General features: G+C 37.1%; 2 protein-coding genes across 3 annotated transcripts; both read left to right on the top strand.

The window, feature by feature from the left end:
• Nucleotides 1-3,487: 3,487 nt before the first annotated feature.
• On the top strand, nucleotides 3,488-10,541 carry LOC136282677 (N66 matrix protein-like). 2 transcript variants are annotated; one of them, XM_066170370.1, is made up of 8 exons: nucleotides 3,488-3,554; nucleotides 4,624-4,705; nucleotides 5,272-5,316; nucleotides 5,747-6,076; nucleotides 6,435-6,494; nucleotides 6,981-7,047; nucleotides 7,571-8,133; nucleotides 9,639-10,541. In XM_066170370.1, exons 7-8 carry the CDS (start codon nucleotides 7,612-7,614, stop codon nucleotides 9,762-9,764), a joined length of 648 nt encoding a protein of 215 aa, XP_066026467.1. In that variant the 5' UTR covers nucleotides 3,488-3,554; nucleotides 4,624-4,705; nucleotides 5,272-5,316; nucleotides 5,747-6,076; nucleotides 6,435-6,494; nucleotides 6,981-7,047; nucleotides 7,571-7,611; the 3' UTR covers nucleotides 9,765-10,541. The 2 variants fall into 2 exon arrangements, with proteins under 2 accessions (XP_066026467.1, XP_066026468.1); XM_066170371.1 differs by having other exon boundaries at nucleotides 3,510-3,545.
• Nucleotides 10,542-12,875: 2,334 nt separating this feature from the next.
• LOC136282675 (carbonic anhydrase 2-like) lies at nucleotides 12,876-18,484 on the top strand. The gene is made up of 8 exons (XM_066170366.1): nucleotides 12,876-12,900; nucleotides 13,812-13,893; nucleotides 14,422-14,466; nucleotides 14,889-15,217; nucleotides 15,559-15,618; nucleotides 16,060-16,126; nucleotides 16,636-17,072; nucleotides 17,648-18,484. Exons 2-8 carry the CDS (start codon nucleotides 13,833-13,835, stop codon nucleotides 17,771-17,773), a joined length of 1,125 nt encoding a protein of 374 aa, XP_066026463.1. The 5' UTR covers nucleotides 12,876-12,900; nucleotides 13,812-13,832; the 3' UTR covers nucleotides 17,774-18,484.
• Nucleotides 18,485-18,996: the final 512 nt, after the last annotated feature.

Raw genomic sequence — 18,996 nt, 5'->3', positions numbered from 1 at the left:
TACAGGATAAAAATAGGCCATCGCTTTCCCGAAATGCGGAAAATGTTTGAACAATGCAATATATGGGGGTGGAAGGACTGGTCATGGAATATATCGGACAATGTTGTGTGCGTTCGGTATCAGAGACGCATTCATATAAAATCTATTTCAAACTTTTCCACGCCTGAAGGATCCACACTATTTGCGATAGAAAAAAAAAATATCTAGACTAATTTTTCGAGAATTAAATCCGCTGGATGTAAAGCGTTTTCTGAAGCACGTTTATGAATTTTAACAACCTTGAAAAGTTTGAGTTCCCTCATTATCTACCGCATGAGTGCACCTGTTTGGATGTCCTTCTGCTGAGCCAAATAACTTCAAAACAGTTTCTAATGTGACACGTATGCGCTTTTCTACACTCAGTTGACTTAAGTTATGTCTAAAGGGGTTCCATAAAAAAGTGTTGCACGACCAGATGGCATGAAAGTTTTCCGGGCATATATTTGGAAAATTTGCTATTTTTCCTGTTTTTTTTTTTTTAAGAAAACAAATTTTGAGGTCAAGAATGCCTAAACTTTCTGATAGGGACTGATTTTTGCCATCTTCTGCTCCAGCAACAGAGCAGTTCATGTGGGAAAGAAACCTGAATTTTTCCGAATTTCTTCCATGTCGAGTGATGTATAAGAGAACTGTACTAGCAGATATTTCGCACAGGGTAGTTTCGTGTGAATCCAAAAAAGAAGAATGCATGTGTTTTGATGCTGCGTGCGAAGATTTTCATTTGGGAGAAAATAGTAAGTCTCTGTGGAATTCCGCTGTGTGCGATTCTTCTTCTTGGAATCAGGCTTTTGCAGATCGAGATATGTTCTTCTCAAACTCGTTAAATCATGTCGTTATTACCCAATCAAAACGCCTCATTCTAGTCAGGTGAATGAGTTATGAACACAATGAAACACGAGTTGAAAACCACACATGCTTGGAAAACGATTTCAAACCCGTGAGCAAAATGTATTTTAATCTGCATATTCACAGAGTAAGACCAACAAATGAAGATGAACAGCTTTAATTTTTGAATCACATAGAGTTACAATACTCTTTAAAGCAAGCTTATTTACTGCTGACATTGAATGTAACAGCACAGTTATCAAAGTCCCAAAAGCAGAAAGAGCTATTCTTTTCTAAATTTAATTCTCCCTCATTGATTGCGACCTTGTCTTTCGGTTCGGTTTCAACCTTGTTTGTACACTTCAGCTCTAAAATGGCACTTACATGGGAAACTCGACTTTCTCCTCCGGTTTTATGTATTTTTACGGACTTCGGAATAGCGCTGGTCAAACAAGTTTCCTCTTCTTCACTAGTTTTTGGAGGTCTAAATTTGTACTCTTCCATCTGTATTGAGAAGTAACGTGCTTGCTCAGAAGTCACAAACAGCAAGGTAACAATGCGGAATTGAATGCAAATGAAATAATATCACAGATCAGCAAGCAGCAATTAGTTGGCAGGTTCACATATCACGTCTCAAACAAAATATTTGAATTCAGAAAACTTATTAAAATGATAATTTCTACTTATTTTCTTTGTTGGAGAAGTAATTTAAGTAAAAATTTAAGTAAAAACCTCATGTTTCGGATTTCATCAAGTTTCTAAACGTTCGATAACAATAAAACCACTCGGCCTGCGGCTTCATGGGTTGAAATGTTTTCTCGCGTTTGGAAACTTGATGGATCCTCGCACTTGTCTCTGAAGTAGTATAGAATAGTATAGTATAGAAAACGCATAGAATTTTGATTTTAAGCAGCAGTTTATTATTATCTCAAAACGTAACATAAATGCGTGCTTTGCCAAACAATATCCAGATTACACCACAGGAAGTAAGTTCCCACTCTAAAATGTGCCCTGCTACCGACATGTGGCCAAGTAGCTCTATTGGTACTAACACCCACCCTGTGAGGCACAGCTTCGAATCGCGTGAAAGCCTGAAGGGTTCTTTTCCGCAAATACTTAAATTGCAGGTCACCTGCAAGGATGATTGCCAAATTAACCTTCAGATTTTTAATGACTACGTGTTCAGTGCAAAAACTCCGTGTGATATACCCGACTCCTAACCTTATACCTAAATAGAAGCAACTATTTAGTTTAATTAGTCATAGCGACAAAGGTTTAATACACGTATATACCGTGTCGGTGGACGATGTCTGTTGAACTGCGAAAGTTTTGTTCAATATCGAAAGCTGATAAGCGTTTAAATTCAAATTTTGAGTCTCCCAGTTGGCTTGTTAGCTCAGTTGGTAGAGCGCTGCACCGGTATCGCAGAGGTCATGGGTTCAAATCCCGTACAGGCCTGAATTTTTTTCAGGCCTTATTTTCACTACTGCCTAAGTAGTGCACATCACTGCGAAGATCACTTTCATTCATGATATTTATTCTGTCACGTACTGTAAACCAAGAGATAAGACTAGGTTAATATATTAGGTGGGTGCATAGACTGAGTGTCAGGATTTACCTCAACAGATTGAGACATTCCTCTGAGACAGTGATGATAATATCGATAGCAAAAGATGTATCATTAGCAAGAAAGCTGCAGGAAAGTGGAAAATGGCTTTAAGATACTGATTAAATTGTAATATCTTTATTGCTGGCGAATGATAAGAACCTTAATTTAGTTCCTGCGAGATGTAAATGAACCAAGAATGTGGGTACCAAGTTCCATATTCGTGCTTTGCCGAGGTGCGTTCCTAGACGCCGAAAGGATCAAAGATCTCAGAGCTGGTTACAGAATGGTTGTTATTTTTCGTTGTTTATACTAAAAGGTAATATTATAAGCTATACACCCTCTACTCATATTCGCTTTGGCTCAGGGAGGCTCAGTTGATGTCACGAAAATTGATGTTAAAAACAACAAAATATCTTAATTCTATAATTAGTTACAATAACTGACTCAATTTATCGTTCTTTAATTGCTTTTAAGGTTTGGTGGATTCCCAACGGACGTGTACAACTTGAGTTTTTTTCTTTTAATAAGTATTTTTTTTAACTTGTGACCAAGCGAACGAGCGAGAATCTTTTACCAATGCAAGGAGACGAAATAGAAGTTCAAAGCGGAGATGTGGTTTATTCGTGTTTATTATATAAATATTGAAAAAATATTTCATATTTCTAAAGCACCAAATTAGCCAGTCGACCTGACGTGGAAACCCCACCTAATTCTGGAAATGCTTCTTTTAAATAAAAAAAATCGTTCTGCTATAAACGAAGTTAAATTCATGGTTCAGAGTAATTCTTGTAAAAAAAAAAAAAGGAATCCTGCGCGACAACTGAAGGTATTAAGTCTATTTACTGGTTACCATGACAACAAAAAATATGCCATCGCGTCTGAAAAATACTTAAGTGTGATCATTGTCAGTATTGAAGATATCGTCTCACAGACATTAGATATTCGACTGATAGTAATGAATATCAGTGTTATATAATGTTCTTAACCTATTTTGATATTTATTAGATAAGTATATAAACAACCCCTGATATGTGGACTTCATGAAGCAAAGGACAACAAGCAAAGGCTAGAGGTAAACACAGTAAGTGATATTTGTTCTTTAATTATTTCAAATCTGCTTTCTGCAATCATTGTCAGTTAAATAGAACATCTCACTTTTGTCGTGAAACTTGTATGGGTAGTTTCAGTTTCGAAAGATTTGGCGAAAAGTTTGACGAAATTGTAAAAACGGACAAAGTTCTGTAATGCCAACAATTCTGCAGACGATTTTGAATTCCGGAGTGAAGAAGGAAATTTTTAGAGAAACTTTATAATTAAAAAGGTTGAGGTGTTCTTTGTTAGAAGTTATAGAAACTGGTCATTTGCCTTAGGCGTCAATGACGAAAAACATGGATCGAGAAAAATTATAATTTCACTGAGAGATCTTTAACTCGCTCAGAGCCGATTTATCTTTTGATGCAACCCTTTGGAAAGCAGTGGTTGAACAGCTCGATGAAAAGTGTGGCGACATTGTTAAGGAAAATCAAAGGTCGATTTGGTCTGCTCCCTTTGCAGCAAGGTGTTAATTGTTTACTAGTTGTTCTGATTTTTAGACAATCCAAGAGGTTTTAAGCGCTTCTGCAATATTATAGTATGGTTCATGACTAACATGACTTAGAAGGTGTCGCTCTCAAAGTACTTTTGTATTGTAATAGAGAACTGAAGTTATTCATGGAGTTAGATGTCCTTAATGGGACTTTACAGATCAAATCAAATGAGCTGTTGGTCTCGCTATTTTTCTCTAAGAAGTGAAACTGGTTCAAATTAAAATCTCCAATTACAATTTCAAAAGAAAGGAATTACTTCCAAACGTATGTTTTTCTCTTCATGTTCTATTTCCATCTGCAAGAACTGTTGCAGTGATACGAGGGATTTAAACACACAAACTATCGTTAAAGGAGTGCCTTAGTCGTGTTTTTTTTTTGTAATGGCGTGTCTTCGCAACTGACTCATTGAGAGGAGAGCAAAACCAATTAATGCCTTATTAATTTCGATAATCAACTGAAAATGTCCTTGCTTATTATGTATTTGCAATTATAAACTTGTATCTTCGTCAAGGAAGCAATTCCCACACTGAAATGTTCTTATCCGACATATTGTTCTTCCTCAAGCTTGCTATATATACTGCAGAGATGTTACTAGTGCTCTTGCTGTCGACATTTAGTGCAGTATCAAGTCAAGACTGTCCACCATGTGAGTAAATGTTAAATGTGAATTACAATCAAAAAATGATAAACGTTTCTATTAAAAACTCAGGGCCACAGTTAGGACTGGAAAAAGAAAAACTGATTTGTGAGTGCATTAGGTGTCCTATTCATACCGATGCATACTATTTCTGAAAGGGTAATCGATTTTTATTAGCGTATGTAAGGTTTTACTTTTATTCTCTTATCATATGTCCTACTTCTTCAAAAGATTTCAATTTATGCAAGTGCTTTATATTTTTTTAGGTGTTTTCCAATAATGTTAATGTTTGGGACCTTATTTATTATTTTCTACCCATGTACGTGTTTTGTTACTATTGAAAATATAATGTTTTGATTTTTAACGATGTGTTTTTCCTTTTATTAAATATCATAATGAGGCGAATATCAGTGAGTATCAAAAGTTTCCGTAATCTTGTCGGCAGATAGTTGCTTGGTGATACATTCAGTTCCTTCCTAGCCTTATCATTTGCGTAAATCAACAATTAATTTGAAGAACATACATTCTTTATCAATTGCTTACAGTCAGTATTTCATTTTATCTCTATATTGCAGTGGCAGAGGATGAACACTTTAGCTATGGAAAGACTAAAGGAGACGGTACTTCTTTCAGTGTAATCTTGTTTTTTTCTAGGGATGTGTTTCTTGGCCATGGCCATGTCTGTCTCGCAGATTTATACCCCACTCTCCCAATGAATGTTTTAAACTGAGTCCTTATATCAACAGCATTAATGAATTTATATTTTTATTGTACTTTACCACGAGGAATAGTCAGAACCCTTTTTTAGACGATATCAGCAAAGCTATTTTGTGATAGTTTACTCTTTGGTTCAAAATTTAATCTGGAAGATTTAAGGGACCATAATCTCTTGTTTTTTTTAAACTTACTAATGAGGCATTTCGAGGGACACGTTTTTTTTTCTTTAATTGACGATATCATGTTATCGCTTGAGCCTTCTATCTAGTGATGATCCTGTTGATTCATATAAATAAGATGAAACTGAAATCAAAGTTTAATTTCTCGGAATAGTGCCTGGTCCTCCGGATTGGCACAAGAAATGGGAAGAATGCGGACATAGTCGCCAGTCCCCAATCAACATTGACAAGAGTGAGACCAAACACAAAGATTTCCCAACTCTGAAAATGACCTTTGACAACCCAAGAGGCCTGGTTACTGGAACACTAAAGAACAATGGTCATGCTCCGACTCTGGAAATTGATGAGGACAAAGGAACGGTAACACTTGAAGGAGGTGCCAAGGATGGTACTTACACTCTGAAACAGTTTCATGTTCACTTTGGCTGTTTAAAATAATCGAGGATCTGAGCACACGGAAAATGGAAAACGTTATTCTGGGCAGGTAATGAAACTTTAAAATGGATGTATGGATTTCTAGTCAAAAGTGAACTTATCTTGAACCTCTCTCGATCATGACACTTCTTATTTTACCATGTGAAAATGCCTTACCCATGCGATCAGCATTCGGTCAAGTCTATATGCCCTAGGCTTAAGTGTTACAAATCTAGGGCGTAACTGTAACTAAGCCAAAAAGGCTAGAGGAGGTTATGGATGGCAAAAACTGTAATACGTTGAAAGCACGAAATTTAGCGCAATTTTTTGTTAAAATCAAGCTGAAAACTCTTAAGTTGAAGGTAAATGTTGAAATGATACATTAGGCTGGAACTAAGAAATCCTCTTTCTTTTCCTTCTTTTTCCAGCTCCATTTGGTATTCAAGGATGCTAGTGGCGAGGTTTCCGTTGTTGCTCTGTGGCTCAAGGTATATTGTGTCAATATAGCATTGTACGCATGCTCCGATCAATTGCCAAAATTGTTCGGAAGGAGCAAAGGCAGGACTGAAACGGCAGAAATAAAATCTGAAATTTAAAAACATTATCTGCTCGCTTGAGCTATACCAGCACTTCATATTAGGGAAGACAATCTCCCGAGCCTGAGGATTATAAAATTAGTGTTTGATTTGCTAAAAAAAATAAGGATTAGGAACGCCTAAGGCCAAGAAAAATAAAAACAAAGAGATCTAAATGATCTACAGACTACACATATCTATAAAATTGATCGGTCAAGTTTGGAAGGTAATTTTGATATAAGGTAAGATTATGGTTTATACAAAATGTGTAAAATGCGTTTTTATTTGAATTGTTTCTTGAAGAAGCAAAATAAGGTGGGTGGGTTATATGTGAGTGTACAGTTTTAAAAGTTACTCGAAGAAGCAGCAGCTGACCAACGCTCTTGTCGTTCTATCTAGGCCTCTAGTAAAGGTAACAAGATATTGGGAAGGTTTGCCAAATTGCTACCAAAAATAATTGAAGTTGGTAAGTAACATTTCTGTATATCCATTGAATTCCGAAAAATGGCGATTTTAATTTCTCATCATAGCTAGACGTTCTGAAACGCACGATTTTCGTATATTCATATGCTATCGATCAGCTTATCATGTCTCCTTTATCTAGTTAGCATTATACTTACAAAATTCGACTAACCGATAGCTCTTCATTTAAATCTCATTTTGCCCATGACGTCCTCACACCTTGCCGTCATCTTAGAAATTAACATCGACTATCTTCCTCTCACACGATCACTGAAAAGACTTCCACTCCATATGAGCTTTTAAATTCAAAACTGCAATCCCTATTACGAATCTTTTTTGCACCTATACTCGTCGAATCCTTCGCTTTTTGCTACATTTTTCTTTTCTGGCCGAATGTCATCCTGTTTGAGTTTGAGCATTCCGTAGAACACCGTAGAGGGAGAACGTCTTTTCCTACTTGTCAACGAATCCTGATAACCCCAGAAAACATAAAGAGAATAAAAAAGCTATGAAATTTTTCATTTCAGATACAGACACACCGGTGGATGAGTCTGACAAAATTCGCCTTATGGACCTTATACCAAACAAAAATTATCATCGTGGAGACAACGGAAACGGCAACGGAAATGACAACGGAAACGGAAACGGAAATGGCAATGGCAAAGGCAACGGCAAGGGCAATGGTAACGGTAACGGTAATGGCAACGGAAACGGCAATGGCAATGGAAACGGAAACGGAAATGGCAATGGCAATGGCAAGGGCAATGGAAACGGTAACGGTAACGGTAACGGTAATGGCAACGGAAACGGCAACGGCAACGGCAACGGCAACGGCAATGGAAACGGAAACGGCAATGGCAATGGAAACGGCAATGGCAATGGCAACGGCAATGGCAATGGCAATGGCAATGGCAACGGCAATGGCAACGGCAAAGACAACGGAAACGGTTTGCATAAGTATCCAAAAGATGATAAGGTCCTAATACTGTCAGACTATTATCATTACAAAGGTTCTCTCACCACTCCTCCCTGCTGTGAAACTGTGATGTGGTATGTCTTGAAACCCAAAGTTCCTATATCGAACTATCAGGTAATTATAAATTAAAAATGCACATTGGCGTATCTTGTAATTTGATGAGCTAATAATTCGTTTACAATAAGCACTCTGTTGGGTTTTAAGTCGATATTTTGCATAGACAGTTCTCTCTTTTTTCCTAAAGCCTTATTATGAAAATCCAGTCACACCAAGGAAATACCTCCAATTTCAAGTTGCCTTTCACCACCTCTTTGGAGCCCAAAATCCTTTAAAAAAAAATTCCATATTATTTCCCCGGTGCATTGAATTAACAACTGGGGTTTACTTCCACATTTTTTAGGTCCTGGTTTACCAAATAGATAAAAACGACAAAAAACATACACTTTTAACTCGTGGATACACGTAGCGTAGAAACGAGTTGTTGTGGGCACTTTAGGGACATACAAATTGCGTGGACTCTTCGTAATCTCTCCTTCCGAAGAAGTCCGCAGTCCTGACATCATTGTGATTGCATCGATCGTTGCGGTGTTTATTGTCTTTACATGGCTGTTTCGACATTTACTAAATTGAGATGGACTTCGAATTTTTCAGATTAGTGCTATGATCAACTTAAAGACCAAATTTGAAGTTGTTTTGATCACTTGACGATCTTTTTCTCTCAAAACACACGACGGCTTCCTATTTCAAGGAATGCTTTTCCTATTAATTTTTATGGCATCCGTGTAAAAAAATACAAGCATATGCGTGTATTGAAAAACAAAAGGGAAATTCAAAACTACAGGAAATTGCGAGTAATCGGCCTCTTCTGCTACACGCGGGTTTTTTTTGGTGTTACATGCGTGTGTTTCCCATAAGTTAAAAGCACTTCACGCACGTGGGAATGCTGCAAACACGATATAAGCAGTGCAAAGTAGAATGTCAACCTGGTGTGATTATGTACGATATTTTGCTTCATCACTGTTTGTCATTTCTACCACTTAAATATTGATTCAGAGAGGGGGGGGAGTAAAGGTCAAAATTCCTAGGCTGGATAAGGTCCCATTTTCATGACTACATTGAATTTTATGGCGTTGCATTTTTTTTTGCTATTTTCAATAGAGTTACTAGAATGGGGTTACACATTTTGGAGATTTTAGGCGTAAGAAAATTAAGGTATTAATTCATAAAGAGGAAGATTCATGGTAAAAAACGTTGTTACCGTATTTTAATTTTTAATAAATGGCTCCCATTCCATTCCGGTCGGACAAAGATGGGGTCTATAATTGGCCACAATACAGCAGAGGTTCTAAGAAGCCAGCTACACATACCCAGCAAAAAATTATTCATGTATCCCCCCTTGGGGGGGTTTCCAACACATAATCGAGTGCTATAATTTCTATACTTGCAATGGTTCCACTTTCTATCTTTTTTTAACTCCTTAGTTTATTGATAGCAACTTTACAAGTACATATCTCTTGAATACTTTGTCCACGAGTTGGTCACAGGCGCCCTTTGATTTCTATTTGTAAACTCAGATTGAGCGGTTGTTATACGAAGATGTTTTTTTTTTTAATTTATAGCTCAAACTGTTCAGGAAGTTGAAAGGTGAATACCCAAGAAAGCCACCGAAAATGTGTGACAACTACAGACCATTACAGCCGCTGAACGACCGCACGGTTTGGTCTGTCAAAAACAAGAAAGACTGATATGGAACGTTCCACTCTATCAAGGCCTAGATTGACTGACTGACTCCGAGTACCTGAAATTTGACTCGCCACGACCAATCCTTTAATTTACTTAATCTGCATATAATTTTTTGGTATTTTTACGATTGCATTAAGGGTAGATGGGAGGGGGTAAAAAATTTCTCTTCTCGCGCGTGCTGTGTTGTTAGATCAAAACAGCTAAAAGGCTATTATTATGAAGCCAGGACAACTTAGAGTTCGCGGTCTGTTGTAAGTTTTGTATTGTCCGGAACGTTCTTTGTAGACACAACTGTATCGCAATGCTTGAATTTGAAATAAAGCACTCAAGTTTCTTGTGCTAAGTCGTTGAAAAATTCCAGCAGGGCTGAAGGATTTTGTGGTGTAATACTTAAACCTCTAGGGCGCCAAATCACTTTGTAGTAGGAAGATATATCTGGCCCCACCCTTTTTCTCCTTAGTTAGATAGCGCCGCTCATAATCCTTATTCGGATTTAAGCTGACGACTGACTTTTATTAAACTTGGTCCAGACCCTCATCTGAGAAGGCGTTACAACAGGAGAAATGTATAGTATTGGGGGTAGTCAATATTTATTGATACTAAGAGAAACTCCTACAATAATAATGTTTTGCACCAGGTCAATAGAAATTGGTTTACATAAAATGTACGTATTGTTTGCCTTAAGAATTTAAGAGGGAAAGTAATCTTTTTCTATCGTTTACATAAGGGGTAACAGGAAAACCTTTGTAAAATTTTGCAGTGAATAAAAGGTAGTAACATGAAAACACTGTCACAAGTCCTTATTTTCCCGGGTTTAAAATGTCAGTTTCTACGACGCATGTCATACCACCAGCGCATCACGATTCCTACTAAATCCCGTTAGTTAAACCAAACTTTTCTGATCACAGGTAATCAGGACAGCATGGTAATTAGAGCAAGGCGAAATAAGAGATTTTATAAGCAGGAAAATATCTCCGTTCGAGCCTTTTCAAACTTTGTATGGAACTTAGAATAGGCACATGCTCTGTTAATAGACAAACCACTATCATTTAACCAAGGAATTTAAAATCCACGCATATTTACACCATTGCACTGCCTTCTCTCAAATCGCATGATTCCTTAATTAAGTACTTTTAAAACATTCACACAACCCACAGTCCTCTCCTTCGCTTTGGTGGAAGGCGAACTTTTGAAGTGTCAGCTGTTCAAAATCTATTACTGTAGTCTGTCTGCGCCTGTCACAAGCGAAAGGGGCTGAATATAGGTCCCTATTTCTTTTTTAAATTGTTTTTATACAGGCTTTAGTTGAAATTTCTATAATAAAACTTTACAGTCTTATCAGGTCAAAAACATTAAATATGATTTCATCTTACTTAGTGAAGTGTTTCAAGATTTTGCCAGTTGTCAATTCTATAGCTAACATTTCAGACGCGTAACTAGTTTTAAGAACGAGTCAACTGGCCACCATATATACCACAAGTGCCTGAGGTTAGGTCTTTAGTAATAAAAACAAGTGATTTTTTGATTGTCTAGAGTCAGAGAGTCTCATGAGAAGTTTGAAAATTTCATGTGCACCATGGCTTAATTGCATAAACTTATCTAACGACTTAGGGACTAAACATCCCTACATCACCTTTTTCAGCCAAATTTAAAACATGAGGCATTATCTCTTGAGTTTGGAAGCTCTTATTATGAAGAAATAAACAATATCAATTTCAGCTCTCACATATTGAGTTTCAGCTTATAAGAGACATTTATTTAACTTAACAATATAGAACTCACTTATTTATAACAATGATTGCCGACCGAAAAAGTCGATCTAGCATCTATTTAAGATACATTTCCAACAAGGTCAGAACATGTTGATACTAGTTTTTAGATAAAGAAATTCTGTGATCAGAAATGATCCTCGTCGTCTGAAATTAAATATCTGCGCACTTTATGATCTCAAATATTAGTAGAACTGGATAAAATATAAAACTGTAGGGGAAATATCATTTTTGTAATTACATAATCTAGCCATGGTAAGAAAGCAAGGAAGGTGCCAAATAAAACATTCAGTACGTTTTTGCGAATCAATGTGCAAACAACTTTCAAATATAAGAGAAAAAACGAACAAACGACAAGAAAGTGGGTTAAATTAGAAAATAAATGAAAGAAAAAACCCTTACAGCTGAAGAGGACACATTGTAACCGCACCACGTCCAAAGTGATTGGGCGATGAGGGCAAAGTATCGGTTGGTACTCAAAATATTGAAATGCAAGCTCTAATATTGGAAAATGATGGCGGCATTACTAATATTTGCAGAACCCACCTAAGTTCTTGTATTCCAGAAATGATACCAGTATAATACTTTGACGATAGTACACGTAATGATAAATAGAGATAATGATAAAGCTGACAAAGATAAAAGCAAGTGAACACGAAAACCAACACATCTGGCGAAATGAGAACCGAGCTTTCAGGCACGTTGTTGTACTAAGATATATAATAAAAAGACTCTAAATAGAACTTGGACATTTGCCCTTCGTTATTATTGCTGGCGGAGTGCTTACATCGTATACCGGAAGGAACAAGCTACCGAATTGCTTTAACGCGATTCTTATGTTGGGATCTTTATTCAAAACATACAATATACATTTTTTTTTTTAAGTGATGTTCATCAAGATTATGGAAACTGAAAGCAGACAAGTATGTCTGCTATTACAAAAGTATCTACCATTTTAAAGCAATTTTCTCTGGGATTGATAAAAATTATATATATTTTCTCTTTGCCGTTCCTAAATAAAATTATTTCTGAAAATGAGAATAAAAAAGAGTAACACCAAAACTAATCAAAAAACAAAGTTAACAATTAAGTTATATAACTACCGGCCACTTTTGAAGTTTCTTAACTTACCGATAGAATATTTTACATTTCCTCCAGTATTTTCGCGAATATAATTTCTGTTGAGTCTCTAACTCTTTTGTTTCAGTCAACAATCAATATAAAATCTCATAAATATCACGCTACTGAAAATCATTATCACGTGGTGGTGTTTGTACATTTCAATACCCCATGATAAGCGTATAAATATCCCTGATCTCTAGAATTCGCAGGACGCTCCAAACACGGGCTAGGAAGCTTAACCCTTCAGGTAAGGCCAAAAACGAACCTCGGTAAGTAACAGATTTTTCTTTACGAAAACGGATTTATTTTATGATTGTCAATGATGGATCTTTTGTTTTTCCTATGCCGTCATGTTCGAGTTCTTGCAAAGACTTTCAGTGTTTTGCGAAAAAAGTTTAAGAAACCTCGAGAATATGTTTCATATTAAAATAAGGAACCTTAAGCTAAACCACAACGGCGACAGCAACGAGAACACGGCAAAACAAAGATGTAATTAGCAGAACAGTAGCTCAGCACGCACGTTTTTAAGGAAAACTTTATGCATTTTTTAGCTGTCCTCTGCAAAACAATAACTTGAAATCGCCAAAATTTGCGTCATCCACCAACAGAAACCGCGACGGTAAATTATTTAAACTTCCATTTGGAACTCAATGCTGCTTGCTTACCTAATGCTGAAGTTGACAGTAAGATGCGGTAAACACATGCAGCCATTTGCGAAATTCTCACTAAAAATAGAAATAGTTTTTAATCGACGTCTTCCTCGGCGTTGCTGTCCTACCTGTTTACAATGAAAATATAACAAGAAAACTGTCGAGCTTTTTCTAAAGCTCGTTTCTATTGAGTGCTGCAAAATTAAAGTCACAATAAGCCACTTGGTTGCAGATAGATATCACTAGGAACTAACCAGAACTTAAAGGAATACACGCAAACTGCATGTAGTTGAAGGAGTGCCCTAGTCGTGATTAGTTTTTGTAATGGAGGGTCTTCGCAGCCGACTAATTGGGAGGAAAGTAGAGCCAATTCAATGCCTTATTACTTTCGAGACTCAACGGGAAATTTGCTCACTTATTATGTATTTACAAGTGAAAACTCGAATCTTATTCAAGGAGGCAACTCCCACACTGAAATGTTGCGATCACTTTGTTGTTCTTCCTCAAGCTTGCTATATATACTGCAGAGATGTTACTGGTGCTACTTTTGTCCATGTTTAGTGCAGTATCAAGTCAAGATTGTCCACCAGGTGAGTAAACCTTAAATTGAGTTACAAATAAATGATAAACACTTCCACTAAAAACTCAGTTTAGGGCAACAGCTGGGACTGGAAAAAGAACAACTGGATTGTGTGTGCATTAGGCGTCCTATTTATACCAATACATACCATTTCTGAAAGTGTTTTCAATTTTTAAAAACGTATGTAAGATTTTACTGTTATTCTTAAGTGCTTTATATTTTTGAAGTGTTTTCCAATTATGTTAATATTTGGGAAGTTATTTAGTATTTTATACCCACGTACGTGATTTGTTATTAATGCAAATATAATTTTTTGATTTTTGAAGGTGTGTTTTGCCTTTGAACCACCATACTGAGACGAATATCTCTGAGTATTCAAGTTTTCCACAATCTTGTCGGCAGATAGTTGTTATGTTGATACATTCAATTCCTTCCTAGCCTTATCATTAGCGTTAAATAATTAAACAATTAATTAGAAGAACATACATTCTTTATCAAGCGTTTACAATCAGTATTTCATTTCGCCGCTTTATTGCAGTGCCAGAGGAAGAACACTTTAGCTACGGAAAGACTAAAGGAGACGGTACTTCTCTTTTGTGTGTTAATTTTTTCTTTAGAAATGTGTTTCTTGGCCACGGGCATGCATGTATGTCTCGCAGATTTCTACCCCACTCTCCCAATGAATGTTTTAAACTGAGTCCTTATATCAACAGCATTGATGCATTTATATTTTTATTGTACTTTACCACGAGGAATAGTCAGAACCCCTTTTCAAACGATATTAGTAAAGCTATTTTGTAATGGTTTACTCTTTAGTTCGATCTTTAATCTGGAAGATTTAAGGGACCATAATCTCGTTTGTGTGTAAACTTACCAATGAGGCATTTCGAGGGGTGTTTTTTTCTTTAGCATATCATGTTATCGCTTGAGCCTTCTATCTAGTGATGATCCTGTTGATTCATATAAATAAGACTAAACTGAAAACAAAGCTTAATTTCTCCGTAGTGCCTGGTCCTCCAGATTGGCACAAGAAATGGGAACAATGCGGATATAGTCAACAATCCCCAATCAACATTGACAAGAGCGAGGCCGAACACACAGATTTCCCAACTCTGAAAATAATATTTGACAACCCAGGAGGCCTGGTTACTGGAACACTAAAGAACAACGGTCATGCTCCGACTCTGGAAATTGATGAAGACAAAGGAACAGGAACACTTGAGGGAGGTGCTGTGGATGGTACTTACACTCTGAAACAGTTTCATGTTCATTTTGGTTGTGAAAACAATCGAGGATCTGAGCACACGGAAAGTGGAAAACGTTATTCTGGGCAGGTAATGGGTTTCTTTGTCAAAAGCAGACCTACCTTGAAGTGTTCCCAATCATGGTGCTGTCCTTTTATTTTCCCTAGTTGTTTTGAGAATGTCTAACGCAATTAATATTCGGTCAAGTCGCATACACCCTAGGTTTAAGTGTTACAAATCTAGGACGTAATTATAATTTAGCCAAAAAGGCCAGAAGAGGTTGTGGATGGCAAAGATTGCAATGCGTTGGAAGAACGAAGTTAAGCGCAATGTTTTGCTAATATCAAGCTGAAACTTTTAAGTTGAACGTGAGGGTTGAAGTGATACATTAGGCCGTAACTAAGACAGCCTTTTTCTTCTTCTTTTTCCAGCTCCATTTGGTATTTAAGGATGCTGCTGGGGAGACTAGCGTTGTTGCACTGTGGCTCAAGGTATATTGTCCTAAATGTACGCATACTCCAATCAATTGCCAGCCGCTGTTTGGGAGGAGCGGCAGGTCTTTGCAAAACGGCAGATATAGAATCTGAAAGTGAAAAAAAACTCTAATATGTTCGCTTGAGCTGTACCAGCACTTCAAATTAGAACCCTTTCCCAGATAATCTTAAAAAAAGATAAGATGACTCATTTAACGTCAAATACACGAAGCCTACATGATGTGTAGACTACACCTATAAGTAAAATTGATTGTTCAAGTTTTGAAGGTAATTGTGACATAAAGTAAGAGTATGGTTCATACAAAATGTGTAAAATGTGTTTTATTTGAATTGTTTCTTGAAGAAGCAAAATAAGGTGGGTGGTATATATGTGAGTGTACAGTTTAAAAGTTACTCGAAAAAGCAGCAGCTGACTAACGCTCTTGTCGTTTTATCTAGGCATCTAGTAAAGGTAACAAGATATTAGGAAGGTTTGCCAAATTGTTACCAAAAATAATTGAAGTAGGTATGTAACATTTTTATATATTTACTTAATTCCGATAAGCTGCAATTTCAATTTCTCATCATAGCTGGAATGCACGACTTTGGTACATTCATATGCTATCGATCAACTCATCATATTACATTTATCCAGTTAGCATTATACTTTCAAAATTCGATTGACTAACAGCTCTTCATTTAAATCTCATTATGGCCATGACTTCCTCACATCTTGCCTTCATCTCAGACATGAACATCGACTATTTTCCTTTTCAGGACTAACTTCCTCTCACTTTCACTCCATATCAGCCTTTGAATTAAACAGTTGTAATCTTTCTTACGAATTTTTTTTGCATGTCGACTCGTCGAATCCATCGCTTTTTGCTTCATTTTCTTTTCTGGCTCAGTATCATCCTATTTGAGTTTGAACATTCTGGAGAACACCTTAGAGGAAGAACTTGTTTTCTCACTTGCGAGCGAATCCTGATAGCCCTTGAAAACATAGAAAAGAGAAGTATATGGATTTTTTTTCAGGTAACGAGACAGCAGTAGATGAGTCGCACAAAATTCGTCTTATGGAGCTTATACCTAACAAAAATTATCATCATGGAGACAACGGCGACGGCAACGGCAACGGCAACGGCAACGGCAACGGCAACGGCAACGGAAACGGAAACGGTAACGGTAACGGTAACGGAAACGGAAATGGCAACGGTAACGGAAACGGCTACGGAAACGGCAATGGCAATGGCAACGGCAACGGCAACGGCAACGGCAACGGAAACGGAAACGGAAACAGAAACGGTAATGGCAACGGAAACGGAAACGGTTTGCATAAGTATCCAAAAGATGATAAGGTCCTAATACTGTCAGACTACTATCACTACAAAGGTTCTCTCACCACTCCTCCCTGCTGTGAAACTGTGATGTGGTATGTCTTGAAACCCAAAGTTCCTATATCGAACTATCAGGTAATCATAAAATAAAAATGCACACTGGCGCATTTTAAAGCTCGGTTCAGAGCGCACAAACTTTTCCATTCTTACTAAGGGAAGGCAAATTTGAGCGAAAACAGCATTAAAAGCTACTATAAGTGAACGCAAAGAAACGACAACTATAAGCTATTTAGAGACGCCTAAAACTTTGCGCATATTTGAAGTGATTGTTCCTCCCTCGGTTATTTGCAAATTTTCACACATCTTATATTTTGATAAGCTAACACTTCGTTTACAATAGGCACTCAGTTGGATTTTAAGACGGTATTTTGCATAGAAAGTGTTTTTTCCCCCCAAATCCTTGTTATGAAAATTCAGTCACACGGAGATAATACCCAAAATTTCAAAAGGCCTTTCGCCACAACTTTGGACCCAAAGTCTTTTTAAAAACTTCCATATCATATCACCGGTGAGTGGAACAGCTGGGCATTATTTCCATATCTTGAGGAATTGGTTTACTTACGTGGTAAAAACGACAAAAAAGAGATATCGTTTTTTTGTAAACCAAGATTGAGCGGTTGTTATACGTATATATTGTTTTTAATTCATAGCTCAAACAGTTCAGGAAGTTGATGGGTGATCACCCAAGAGAGCCTCCGAAAATGTGTGACAACTACAGACCATTACAGCCGCTGAACGACCGCACGGTTTGGTCCGTCAAAAACAAGAGAGACTGATATGGAACGTTCCACTCTAACAGGGCCAGGATTGACTGACTGACACTGAGTACCTAAAATGTTACTCGCTACGGCCAATCCTTTAATTTACTTATTCTACACAGAAATTTTGGTATTTTCACGATTGAATCAAGGGTGGAGGGGAGGGGGTGAGAATTTCTCTTCTTGTGCATACTCTGTTGCTAAATCAAAACAGCTAAAAGGTTATTATTATGAAACCAGGGCAGCTTACAGTTCGTGGTCTGTTATAAGTTTTATATTGTCCGGAACGTTCTTTGTAGACACAACTGCATCGCAATGGTTCAATTTGAAATAAAGCTCTCAAGTTTCTTATACTAAGTCGTTGAAAATTCCAGCGGGGCAAAAGGAATTTGTGGTTTAATGCTTAAACCTCTAAGGCGCCAAATCACTGTGTAGTTGGGAAGAAATACCTAACCCCACCCTTTTTCTCCTAAGTTAGATAGCGCCACTCATAATCCTTAATCAGATTTAAGCTGACGACTGACTTTTATTCAACTCGGTTCAGACCCTCATCTAAGAAGGCATGTTAAAACATAGGAAATGTATGGCATAGTGAGTAGTCGCTAGTTAATGATATTAAGGGAAGCGCTTACAATAATAATGTTTTGCACCTGGTCATTAGAAATTGGTTTACATAAAATGTACAGATTGTTTGCCCCAAGAATATAGGAGGGAAAATAACCTTTTTCTATGTTTATATAAAGCGTAACAGGAAAACCTATGTAAAATTTTGCAATGAATAAATGGTAGTGACAACATGAAAATACTGTCACAAGTCCTTATTTTCCCAGGTTTTAAATGTCAATTTCTACGACACATGTCATACCACCAATGCATCATGATTCCAACTGAATACCGTTAGTTAAACCAAACTATACTGATCACAGTTAATCAGGACGGCGATGGTAATTAGAACGTGGAGAAACGAAAGATTCCATAAGCAGCAAAATATCTCCGCTTGTGCCTTTTCAAACTTTGTATGAAAACTTATCACGCGCTCTGGGAGTGGACAAACCATTATCATTTAATTAAGGAATTTAAAATCCATGCACGCTGCACCACTGCACTGCTTTCTCTCAGAGAGCATGATTCCTTAGTTAAGTACTTTTAACTTGAAACCACCCAAAAAACCCACAGTCCTCTCCTTTGATCCAGTGGAAGGCGAACTTTTGAAATGCCAGCTGTTCAAAATCTATTACGGC

Source organism: Pocillopora verrucosa, chromosome 7, assembly GCF_036669915.1.
Source record: "Pocillopora verrucosa isolate sample1 chromosome 7, ASM3666991v2, whole genome shotgun sequence".
In the NCBI taxonomy this organism is placed as follows: Eukaryota; Metazoa; Cnidaria; class Anthozoa; order Scleractinia; family Pocilloporidae; genus Pocillopora; species Pocillopora verrucosa.
The sequence above is the reverse complement of the archived record's forward strand: the minus strand, read 5'-3'. Positions and strand labels throughout refer to the sequence as shown.

Coding starts and splice junctions, on each gene's coding strand:
- LOC136282677 (XM_066170370.1), top strand. CDS start 7,612: ATGGACCTTATACCAAACAAAAATTATCATCGTGGAGACAACGGAAAC. Junction 8,134..9,638: donor TTCCTATATCGAACTATCAG/GTAATTATAAAT, acceptor TTTAATTTATAG/CTCAAACTGTTCAGGAAGTT.
- LOC136282675 (XM_066170366.1), top strand. CDS start 13,833: ATGTTACTGGTGCTACTTTTGTCCATGTTTAGTGCAGTATCAAGTCAA. Junction 14,467..14,888: donor CGGAAAGACTAAAGGAGACG/GTACTTCTCTTT, acceptor ATTTCTCCGTAG/TGCCTGGTCCTCCAGATTGG. Junction 16,127..16,635: donor ACCAAAAATAATTGAAGTAG/GTATGTAACATT, acceptor ATTTTTTTTCAG/GTAACGAGACAGCAGTAGAT.